Source organism: Penaeus vannamei, chromosome 5, assembly GCF_042767895.1.
Source record: "Penaeus vannamei isolate JL-2024 chromosome 5, ASM4276789v1, whole genome shotgun sequence".
In the NCBI taxonomy this organism is placed as follows: domain Eukaryota; kingdom Metazoa; phylum Arthropoda; class Malacostraca; order Decapoda; family Penaeidae; genus Penaeus; species Penaeus vannamei.
In genome coordinates, this window is record NC_091553.1 from 21,307,846 (window position 1) to 21,320,345 (window position 12,500).

Here is a 12,500-nt window from a genome sequence, read left to right on the forward strand (position 1 = left end):
AGTTGCAAATGTAGTGAATCTATGGAAGGGTAAGCGAAATTATCAGAGGATTAACAATGTGGGGCGGCGTGACCCACGGCGTGAGCCGCCAGCGCGAGCGAAGGCAGGGCACGGACGTGATTCGCCCGCGCCTGCTGCTCACTACGTGGAACAACCCCCCCCCCTCCCCCACCCTAACGTGCGAGCCAAGAGCCTCCCCTCTGGTCCGCATTATTATGTAAATCCTTCTCCCCCAATTGTTGCCCGTAAACCGCATATAGTAAATTGGGCACCGAAATCTGGGCAGTGTCGTCGATGTTTGAGGATCCTTCGTCCGTCTGTGTGCTCCACTAAGCCGCTATGTCCGTACTGTAACAGGCACGGGCATGCCTTTAACGAGTGCACATGGTTCCCAGATCAGGTGTTGGTCTCTCTTAAATTTATCGCAAAGTTTAACGAAGGGGCATACAACAAGAAAGTGGTTAATTTTTTAGAGGACAAAACGGGAAGTTTCAAGCCAGGTGAGGAAACTTATTGGTCTCCGGTGTAGTTGCGTCGTCTTTTCGGTCTCGTGTTGCTATTGCTGGTGTACCGAATGCAAGATCAGGGCCCACTCTCTTACCTGCTGAATTTAATGGGAAGGCCGCACACTTTTTCATTGATACAGGAAGTTGTGTCAGTCTCATGAGTGAACGGGTATTAGAGGAGTTTCAGCTCTCGTCTCAGGCATTGCCAGCTAATGTTTGTGTTAGAGGCGTGACAGGCTCTAAGCAAGGTATAGTTGGGACTACGTACGTAACACTGAGGTTTGGAAACATCAAATTTCCTCATCAGTTCGTCGTAGTCAAGGGTTATCATAGTTTCCCCGGCCACTTGCTTCTTTGCCATGATTTTCTATATCGTTCTTGTATGGTTTTGCGACCGCAGCAGAATGAGGTGGAAATTAACGGCCAGGTTTATAAGCTAAGTGAACTGAGTTCCATCTGGAAGCATCCAGACCCTTTTCATCCTAGTATGCTTGATTCCGCATCTATCACAAATGTCAACACGTCTCGCATATTCAATCATCCATCCAACATGACCACACTCCCGGACACACCACTCTCCTCCCCTCCCTCTCCTCTTCTGACCCCTCCTCCTCCCTCTCCTGTCCGTCCTCCGCGACTATCTCCTCCCCCTGTCTCTCCTCCAGCTCCCTCACATACTGTGACCTCTACTCTTCAGTCTGGACCTTATTCTGTCTATCCTGAAATTTCTTCTACTCAGCATGCTACAGACAATTCATGCACGAACATCGCCACCACATCACCTCGTTCATCAAAACATAACACGTGTTTTGATAACGATGGTTTGGCGCACTTGGTCGTGCGAGAGTCTGTAGAAATACCACCTTTTCATGATGTTCTGATTAATGTGACCTCCTCGGCAAATAGTAATAGTACATTCTTGGTCCCCCCCCGAAAATTGTCATGTAAAAGGGACATGTGTTCTACCCTCTCTGTATACCTTGCGGGATGGAAGTACACAAGTCTATGTGATGAACTTAACACCCGCCCCTTTGTCTATAGATAGTGGTGTTAGGTCAATTGATTGTGATATTACGGATGTTCCAATTGCTGAATTTGAGCTTCCCTCGTCAGTTTTCTCTGGCGCTGTTTTTTCTAATTCCACAGATTCAGCTGACGCCTTTGCTGCAGCATTAGCAAAGGCCATGCAGGAACCATTCACATTTAGCGAGGGTAAGAAGATCCTCAGTAAATTACTAAATCAATTCCCCGACATTTTACCGACCAAGGACCGTCCATTAGGCAGGACTCATATAGTTGAACACTCTATCACTCTAGAGCCTGGAGCTAAACCTGTGTATATTCCGGCATACAAAAACCCGCCCAGTAGGCGTCAGATTCTAGAGGATGAAGTACGTGGTATGCTGCAGCAAGGGCTAATCCAGCCTTTGATTAGCCCATGTTCAGCGCCGATGTTGCTAGTTCCGAGGCGTCAGCATGGTTTTCGTCCTGTGTGTGATTTTCGGCGTCTGAATAAGGTGACTGTTCCGAGAGGAATTACTGTCACTGATAGTGAAATGTTAGCGATTGTATGGGCTCTTAAGTCTTTCCGAGATATAATACTAGGATACAAGGTCATGGTCCACATAGACCACATGCTGCTCACATTCGTGTATATTCAGGGCCGCGCAAATGTCGCCGCCGACACGTTGTCACGCGCGCCAATCGAAACATTGCAACCTTTGAGGCGGGACGACGCTGCATATTTTCCCCCTTCATTTAGCTTGCCTTCGTCAGCTGTTGTGAATAGTGCTTCACAGGTTCCTCCCCTAGAACCACTGCATAAAGATGAGGTATACGTTGCCCAACGAGCTGAAGAGAGGTACGGCCAGATCATACAAGCTAGCGAAGGTACGGTAGTTCCCAAGTGTAAAGGGTTACCAGTTAAGGAATTTTTTTTGATGATACAGGACTCTTAATGCGATCTCAACCAAAGCCAATAAGGGATGAAGCAGCGCATTGTGGTATTCATAAGGCTATACATTTGATATGTAACCGATTTTATTTTCCTCGATTATATGAGAGGGTAGCAAAACACGTCAGATCTTGGAAGACGTGTCCCTTGTATGATTATTTGGTTTCTCGGCAACAGCAAGCATTTCAGCAGGCAAAGGCGCTTCTGACTAGGTCGCGTGATAGGATCATTGAGTACCAGCAAAAAATCGCTCGTGCAAAGAGTATCGGAGTCGGTGCTTTGGTATTTAAGAAAAGTCATGCGCATAGTACTATTCGGCCTAAGCTTAGTCCGTTATTTGTGGGACCCTACAGAGTTGTGGTAGTAAAGAATAAGGCAGAGTGTAAGTCTGTTGTTAATGGCTCTGTGCAGTGGTTGCACTTTGACATGCTGAAGCTAGCTGATCAGTATTATCAGTGCCAGGAACCATAGGTTGTCCCCTGGCATTAGCATTCATGCTCTTGCACATCATACTGCATTCATTTCCTTTTATCAGTCTTCGAGAGTTAGCATATTAGTCAGATATTATATGTAATTACTGTAGATTTTTGTTATTCATTGTTAATTTGATGAGGCATTGTAAGTTTTGCTATCTTGTTGCATTTTTATCGTTCTACGAATGTATGTTTCACCTGCATCGCTCACTCTCAGACTGAACATTATCACTTCTTCGGTGTATTGTCTTACATAGACACTCGTAGCTGGCTATTGTGATACAGCATGAGTTTGCGTGATATGATATTCTTTCATGCTTCTTTTGCGAGTGGTGAGTGATTTCTGGCTCTTTCTTCCAGGATGCTGTCGACCATATTCTTTCTGGCACTCCTCGTGGGAGGAGATTCTCACCACCTGCCGCATGATGTGAAACATGCACTTGGGGCTATAATTGAGAACGCTTCGCTGCTCATGATATACCATAGGACCCAGTTACTTTCTCTCCGTGATAATATTACTCTTGACTCTTCTCTTGATGCACACGACAGGCGTCTGTTCAATCGTATCTTATCCTCAACGATTGCAGATTTGGATCCATTCATAGAGCCTCATAAGTCTTTCGGTAGGGCCTGACGAGGATTATTCAATTTCATAGGAAACATCGCGCACGGATTGTTCAGAGTTGTGGATGACGACACTCTTGCATTCGAACACAGGAAGTATAAGGAAAATATCGTCTGTGGCTCACAGTTTCGACTCGTCTGCTCACTTTGTGAACACGCTTGTGCATAACGTTCAGGATTTAGCTTCTGCTTTCAATAATGTTAGAGGCAAGGTTGGTCAGATTGCAGGGACTGTAAATGAAGTTTCTCACCTTACTTTTTTGACTTTGTTTTCTCATCAGCATACAGTTAACAAAATTACACGGCGAGTGAAAGACTTGGCGACTGCCCTCATTCCTGCGGCGCATGGTGAGGTCTTGCCAACCTTGATTTCATATACCAACATGAACGTAGTACTTTGCAATGTGTCTTCTTTTTCTGTCAAGACTCTCTTCCCTCTTGGACAACGCACTTGGTTTTATGCTAGCCTGAAATCTCTCCTCACTCTGTCTGGACTATCTGTTATTATTCTGGTGTGTCCTCCTACTGTCTTTAGAGCTTACCGCGTTCACCCCTTCCCACACAAAACTAACAACTCACACTACATGGTTAGCGTCCCACACACCTTTATCCTTAGGGAAATAGAGGGACATGCTTTATCCTTCCCTACCTCCGACCTCTTACACTCCTGTACGAAGCCTGCCAAGGACATTTACATGTGTTTTTCTGCACCAATACCATCATCTCTTCAATCTCCATCTTGTGCTCGTGCTCTTGTTTCTAATAGGTTTGTTACCTCCCTCTGTTCCTTCGAGGAGGTAAAAGATCAGATCTCACCGTTTATGCTTAGCCTCTCTCAGGTAACCCTGATATATTTCTATCAATCAACAGCCGCCACTATTGCTTGCAAAGAGATTCAACCAGATAGGTCATTGCAGGGATTCTTTGTACTACCTCACCACTGTAAGTTAAGTTCCCTGTCATTAAAAGTTCCTGCAATCAAATCCTTCGTTACGGACGTCGCTGCAGATCTTATAGTGATTAGGCCGTCGCTCCTGACCTTGCCGACAATCAACATCACGATCCCGGAGTTACATCTAAGGGACATTAGTAAGGTTCAGGACGCGGATGTAGGGTTGATGGAATTTAATTTACATTTTTCCTATCCTGTATATGTCACCTCGATTGGCATGCTTCTTTTATTAGCATTTGGGGCGTGCTATGCGAAAGCATATCGGATGCATAGGAAGGACGAACAAATCCACAGTAAGGCCGCTGAACGCGTTGCCTCGGATTCCCCGTATCAGGACCCTATCCTTATGCAACAGAAAGCCTAGTGCACTGAGTACCTGTAGATGTAGTAATTGCTATTCTCTCTTCTATCCTTGTTCGGACTGTTCGGAGTTCAAGTAGGCCCTTGCGGGTCACTTCGAACATTTCCCTAGAAAAAAAAATGAAATGAAAGAAAGAAAGAAAGAAAAAAATTATAAATTCATAAATAGATTGTTTAGCCACCTCGTAGCAAATCGTTCACATCCCCCCCCCCATCTGTCGCATCTTTCTCTCCTACTATCCTGGCCCTTGTGTGCATGGTCTGGCTGCCATCAGCGGAGTCGTCGACAGTAAGCGGCTCCCACAAAGCAGAGATTGGAAGTCCAGCCTTCAAGAGGGGCCAGGTCGAGGACCATCTACCTCCAGGAGGACTTCGCGCGAATACGCCGTGGACAGACACACCCTGCAGAAGGACAAGATTTAGGACGCTCGCCACGAAGACCGACGACGACCGATCAGGCGAAAACGAGGACGTACGCCGTGAACCCTCGTCGTCAGCCGATCCGTGTCGCAGCAGGGAGGCAGTACGAACGTCAGCTCAACTTCGAGGAGGATCTATTTTCAGCACCTCGAGGGCGAGGCGGGGTAGGTGGCTGAGCGATATGAGAGTTACTAATAAGGCGCACCATATTCGTACACCTGTTGTTGGTACCGGATGTTTGTACCAGGCGGCTATTTCTAAATATACACCATTCTGTCCGACCCGACCTAAGGGTGACCCAGCTGGACCTGCTCTCACTATTTCGCTGACCACTCTCGGGGTCAGAACAAACGCCCTCGCTCGCCCCGACCATCCCGACAACCCGTGGAGCTGACCGATAAGTTACCTGCCAAGTTGCACCGTAACTAACACCTTAAATAAACTGGAGAAACAACGAAGATTATGTGTTTCTCTGACCCTGTCATTCAGTATAGTGGGACTCTTTATAATTGAATTATAGACCATTATAATGTATGTATGTGTATGTACATATGTATATACACATAAAAGTATATCTGTCTATCTATGTGTGTGTGTGTGTGTGTTTGTGTGTGTGTGTGTGTGTGTGTGTGTGTGTGTGTGTGTGTGTGTGTGTGTGTGTGTGTGTGTGTGTGTGTGTGTGTGTGTGTGTATGTATGTGTGTGTGTGTGTGTACAAACAAACGCATGTACACACACACACACACACACACACACACACACACACACACACACACACACACACACACATATATATATATATATATATATATATATATATATAGATAGATAGATAGATAGATAGATAGATAGATATGTATATACACACACACACATACACACACACACACATATACATATATATATATATATATATATATATATATATATATATATGTATGTATATATATATATATACATATATATATATATATATATATATATATATATGTATATATATATATATGTATATATATATATATATATATATATATATATATATATATATATGAATATGCATGTATATACATAAATATAATATATCTATAGAGAGAGAGATATACGTGTCTGTGTTTGTTTGTTTGTCTGTGTGTGTGTGTGTGTGTGTGTGTGTGTGTGTGTGTGTGTGTACATGCTTACGTGCGTGTGTGCGTGCATGCGTGTGGGCTAAGGACTTTCAGAGCCATTTTTTTCCAGAAGCCTCTTCAAAAGGCCCCTGCAGTCTAACCTTTGCTTGTCGTCCTATGAACTAGCCTACCACTTTCTCCGCCTCTTCCCCTCGCGTCCCGCTCCTGCTTCACCCGCGTCGTCTGTTGCGTCAGCGGCCTTCGCACTTGTGTCTTTCTCTGTCGTGACCGCGACCAGCCACCTGCATGACACTGCCCATTGCCCTGCCCTTCCTCCAGGCCCTCTCCCCTTGCCCCTTGCCTCTCCTTTGGTCTGCCTTCCTTTCCCCCTCTGTGCGCTGTGCAGTGCAACAGTAGCGTTCTCGTCTTGCATTTCTTGCTGACCAGCGATCAAATCCCACGCCAGCAGTGGATGGCAACCCCGGCCACTCCTCGCACACAGGGGGAAATTTAGAAGCAAATAAACAGACAGCCTGTCACAGCAAACAAAATCCACTGTGGCAATGGAATTAACAGCAGGTTGGAACTGATAGCAGACTGCCTGGAGGCTGACTGTAGCCTTGTTGATGACTAGCGTAGGTGGTCGAGCCAGTGTCGAGGTCAGAGGACATTAATGGGCGATTCGCATCCCAAAGCAGGCAGAATATGATTGCTTGCCTTGCTAATATGGTGTGACTTTGAAGGAACCTTGCGTGTCTATGAAGAGAGAGAGAGAGAAAGAGAGGGGGGGGGGAGAGAATTGAATCTCAATTCTTCCAAATAGGACAGAATACAGAAGTACGGTTCTATTTGTTAACTTTTTCTTGAAACAGTTTCCTATTATATTACAAAGAGCATTAGAAAAAAATTCACATTCCATCTAATTCATCTCGAAAATTCACACATCGGACCTCCAAGCCAATGAACATACTGTTCTGTATATAACTTGTTTTTAAGTGGTTTTCGGAAAATGCTATCTTAGAGTTCTAGTAGAACGTGCTCCTAAATTACCTGTGTGCCACATATTTGTACGTGAATGACTAATTGAGAAATATCTTCATTCCTTTGTGGATCTTTACCATGGATTTACTGATATGCACCACCCATTCAGATATCTAAGCCTTTTTTTCTTACTAGTTTCACCCATTCCACAGAGACATCTGAGACTATATCCATCTCCACCCTTGGCTATAATTCAACCTCTTCTCCCATCAGGTAATTTAAGCCCTTAATAACCACCAATTATGATTCGACCCAATTGTCCAAATATCTAAGCCATCATTTTCCTCCGTAAGAGAGAGAAGGGGGAGAAAGTGTGTGTGTGTGTGAAAGAGAGATAAAAAGAGAGAGATAGATAGATAGAGAGAGGGAGGGAGGGAGAGATAAACAGACAGAGAGAGTGAGAGGAAAGGAAAACAATGGGTGTGAGAAAGAGAAATAGAGATAGAATGAATGAGTAAGAAAGAGAGAGGGGGGGGGGAGAGGAAGAGGGGAAAACAGTAGGTGTGTGAGAGAGAGTAAGAGAGAGTGAGGGGGAGAACATTGGGTGAGAGAGAGAGGGGGGGATGCAGTGGGTGTGAGAGAGAGAGAGACAGAGAGACAGAGAGACAGAGAGAGAGAGAGAGAGAGAGAGAGAGAGAGAGAGAGAGAGAGAGAGGGGGGGGGGGGAGGGGAAAACAGTGAGTGAGTGAGAGAGAGATAAAGAGGGAGGGAGAGAGAGTAAGAGAGAGAGGAGGGGAAAACAGTGAGTGAGAGAGAGAGAGGAAGAGAGAGAGAGAGAGGGGAGGAGGGTAAAACAGTGGGTGTGAAAGAGAGAGAGTGAAGGGAGTATGAACGGGGGTTTATCCGCCACCACTCTCGCTTTCACTTCGGACACAAAAACGTGGGTGAAAGGGAAAGGTTACTGCTCGACGCCAAGATGAATGCAGATCTGTTCTTGTTTTGTTGTTGTTAACGGAATCGACGAATCTTCGGTTCAGTTCGGAGATCTTTTCTTTCAGTTCATGCTTCATAATTGTGTTTATATATGTGTGTGTACATATATACTGTTTATATATATATATATATATATATATATATATATATATATATATATATATATATATGTATGTGTGTGTGTGTGTGTGTGTGTGTGTGTGTGTGTGTGTGTGTGTGTGCGTGTGTGTGTGTGTGTGTGTGTGTGTGTGTGTGTGTGTGTTAATTCATTTATTTATGTATGTATGTATATAGAGAGATGTGTGAGGGTGTGTATTTGCTTATTTTGTGCTTGCGTCTTCACGTATATCTATATCAGTTTCTTCTTCTTCGTCTTTTCCATTAACCTATTTCGCACATCTACATGTTTTATTTAATCAGTTTAATCTGGAAATGAGAAACTAGATGTTACCAGGGATGGTTTATTAGTGAGCATACCATAAATAAAAACTAATAATTCTGTAACATATTTAAATATATCTATAGTATATGCATAAACTATATGTTTGATTGTATGTGTGTACGTATATATATATAGAGAGAGATAGGGAGATAGATAGATAGGTAGATTGATAGATTAATTGATAGGTAGATAGATATGAATATATATATGTGTGTGTGTGTTTGTGTGTGTGTTTGCATTAAAAGTTTAATGGTCTACATCAAAACGGTGCACAAGAAACATAGACATACATATACATGTAACCATGAATCCAACTACTTCTCTAACAATTAAATCATAAAAGGTATCGGTTTTTTTCTTTTTCTTTTTCTTTTTTTTTTGTAAAATCAGGGTGGGTGCGTGTGTCTTTTATGTGCGTGTCTGAAGTCGGGCACGTGTATGTATGTAAATAAACGTAAAATATGTAAATAAAATAACAGTAACATATATCTGTACAACTAGTGAAGCCATGGACAGTTGCCGGGTCACTCGGCGCTGGCGACTGCTGAAGGCCGGGCGGGCGGGCTGGAGTGGGATGGGCGAAAGGAAAAGTTCCAGCGCGCTGGAGCATTTCGTCCGTCTTTCTGCTGCGTATGTGGGTGCAGCTCAAATTGACTGAAGCTGATTTTGTGTCCGTTCGCTGGTAATAGAACCGGTTATGAATGAGACTGGAAGGTGAGGAACGACAGTTGACGGCGAATGTATCCCTGAGGAGTCACGTCTAACTGTTGGAAGAAGAGGAGGAGGAAGAAGCAGCTCTGAGCTTATTCAGCCGTTCCTGGCGTCTCTGGAGACGCTCATCCACCTGGTCGAGGACAAGGAGCCCGGTGTTCTCGAAGCCTTGAATGAGGTCCACGTTAGCGCTAAAGGTGGCGTCAAGGTACCGACCAACATTGGATCCTGCGATGCCCAAGTCACCATGTTAGAATTGGAAAAAAGGAACTCGTTTAACCTAACACAAAGTAAACTACAGCGTTAAGACAAACCATGTAAGCTATATGAGAACCCAAAGCCTTCGTCAGCGCACAAGGAGATTGCACAGTGCAGATTTTGTACAAATCCAGAAAACTGTCACAAGGACAAGTATCAAGGCCTGAAGATGTTGATGAAGGCGATGCGTTGCCACGCGGGAGCTTTCATGCAGCAGGCGCCCCTCACCTCGAGCCGTGGCAGTTTCCATCGACAGCATGCGCGACGAGGACCCGCGCAGATAGCCGGTTAGTGCTGGCGCGCTGAGCCAAATCAGGCGGGCAAGTTAGCATCATCAGATTTAAGGGAAATTTCATAACATGCAATTATCAGAAGCAAGTTCAAAATTAGAAATTATAATCAGTGCAAAAAAGTTTCATGAACCTACTGAAACAATAGAATAGGTTTATATCTGCCATGCAATATACTACTGTAAATTGAGTAAGAGGTTGTCAGTCAACAGCATATCATGCACATGATACTTTTTCTATATTTCTAATGAAAAGACATGTGGAAGGAAGCTGAAACTACTCGAAAGCTTATGCTCATCATCCATCACTCTTATTAAACAAATTAATTGGAATTCTTAGACAACATCGTGTACCAACGGTACATAATGTTTGCATTTGATCAAATGCATGATGTTGCATTTGATCTGTTTATGCTTAACCAACTGAAATAACAGTAAAATACTGTACAAGCATTAGAGGAGCCATCCTTCCTCTTTATGGGAAAGGTCCGTGACTAATGGTTGTGAGTATAAAGAAATATATATATTCCTTATGTGCAGTAAATAGACATGCAGTACTCAATAGATCTAATAACTTGCATGATATTTTCACATATCTTTTATCTTTTTTGTCAATGTCTTCGACTTAGCTGCCATCTGACTCTCTCTAACGCACAGCTGACGCATCAGCTGCTTGGTGCAAGTGGCGCGACAGATCGGACCAAGAGCGCGGGGCCTTACCTATGAGGGAACCAAGGCCAGCGAGGGCAAAGGAAAGCTCGTCAGCGGCCGTGAGTTCCGTCTCCTGGCGCTTGGTCCGAACGGAGTCGGCAACGGCAGCAACGTCTTGGACGGCAGCAACTGCTTCGTCAACGTCAGCAGCCAATCCAGCTTGTAAGGCAAAGAGGACGGTAAGAATGGGTGACGTGAAGATGAATGCGTGTTTGCCCGCTGACAAGATGCTAAAGTTGCAATATGCTGACATAAGTTTTGCAGAAGTAGACGAGCACAATAAGAGGGATGTACCAAAAGAGTTGTAGTCGTAGTTATTATAAGAATAAGTATACAAGCACATTGTATATATGTAGAAATCACAGGTACAGAAAAAACGTGAACCCAGTCAAAGGATCTGTGATAGTTAATTATGTATGATATTTCATACATGAATAACCATTCTCAAGTCCACAAGCTGGCTGGACATCTTTCCTGAAATGCCTTAAATCAGTGGTTACTGATCTAGAGCATTTTAAAGTCAGCCTGAAATGTGAAAGCCGAACGGCAAAATACACGAGAAATTAGTGTTAGGAAATAATCAGAAATTCGTTAAACATGCTGGCACAACTTGTACGCAGATAAAAATGGTTATGTTCATGCATCACTACCAGTCGTTGTGAAACACTGCCATGCACCATACTTGCAGGCACCATACGTATTTTTTTTCTTTCTTTTTTATAATGCGGATACCATTGGTCATTCGCATCGTTAATGTATGCCCTAATATCCATTAAGTCATTATAATGCAAAAGATTAGTCAAACACTCGATATCAGTCATCAGTGATAATTGCTAACCCTCTGAAACGTTAACCAGGAGATTCCAGGCCGCCACATGTTTACTGTGGGTATTATGTTCGCCAAAGCATTACGCCTCAACATGTTCTGTGGTGAAAAAATCAGTTCATGCTGGAATTGTCATGCACATATGTATCTTCGTCTTTGTAGAAGAATAAAACGTGTAAGCACTCGTAACATGCAGGGCCATTCCCGTTGCGATGAAAAGCACACAAAATTGCCGTGTAAATGTCGGCAACAAGCAATCATGCCTTCCACATCGCCTACCAGCTGCCGGTTGAACTGCTGTATCGGTTGCCGTTGCCTCTGACTCGGTTGCCGCTTCTGTTACAGTTGCTGCTGATGTTGCCATTGTTTCTGGTGCTGTTTCTGTCTCTGTTGCTGTTGAGGGTGCAGCCGGGGCTTCGACTCCTGTTGATCTTACCGCGGTTTCTACTGGCGCTGAAGCTGTGTCAACTGCTGCTACTGAAGGAATTTCTGTCTCGCTGTTGAGCGCATCCGCTGCTGGTAAAGCTGAAGGCAGGAAGCATGCTAAATTGACACCATTTACATGTCAAATTTCCGCATAGCTAATCTTTAGCGCTCTTGTTTTAATTGCCTTCTTGGCGAAGCTTTGTGATTAGTATAATAAATGTTTATAAACAATATTCACTAGCTATCTGTTTTAACACAACTTTATGTCTCATCTGTTCCTGTTCCTTTTTATTGCTATTTACACAACACTAGATATAATGTCAATATCAAAGTATCCCATACTAACACATCGTTCGAGTATCTCCCCTTCTCTCATTAGAAAAATACGTTCTACAAGTGTGCATTAACATCATCAATTAGGTGATGTCTTGCTTAGTCTTCTAGCTCAAGACTTTCATAGGAGGAAAGT

General features: G+C 43.8%; 1 protein-coding gene across 1 annotated transcript in view; it reads right to left on the reverse strand.

Annotated features, from left to right (window-relative positions):
- Positions 1–8,813: 8,813 nt before the first annotated feature.
- The window catches only part of LOC113820015 (antifreeze protein Maxi), a 16,024-nt gene continuing 12,337 nt past the window's right edge, over positions 8,814–12,500 (reverse strand). Inside the window, exons 6-8 of the mRNA XM_070121938.1 lie at positions 11,885–12,130; positions 10,789–10,938; positions 8,814–9,749 (exon numbers count right to left, since the gene is read on the reverse strand). Of these exons, the coding sequence (XP_069978039.1) occupies positions 9,571–9,749; positions 10,789–10,938; positions 11,885–12,130 (575 nt within the window). The 3' untranslated portion in view covers positions 8,814–9,570. The remainder of the gene's footprint in view (positions 9,750–10,788; positions 10,939–11,884; positions 12,131–12,500) is intronic.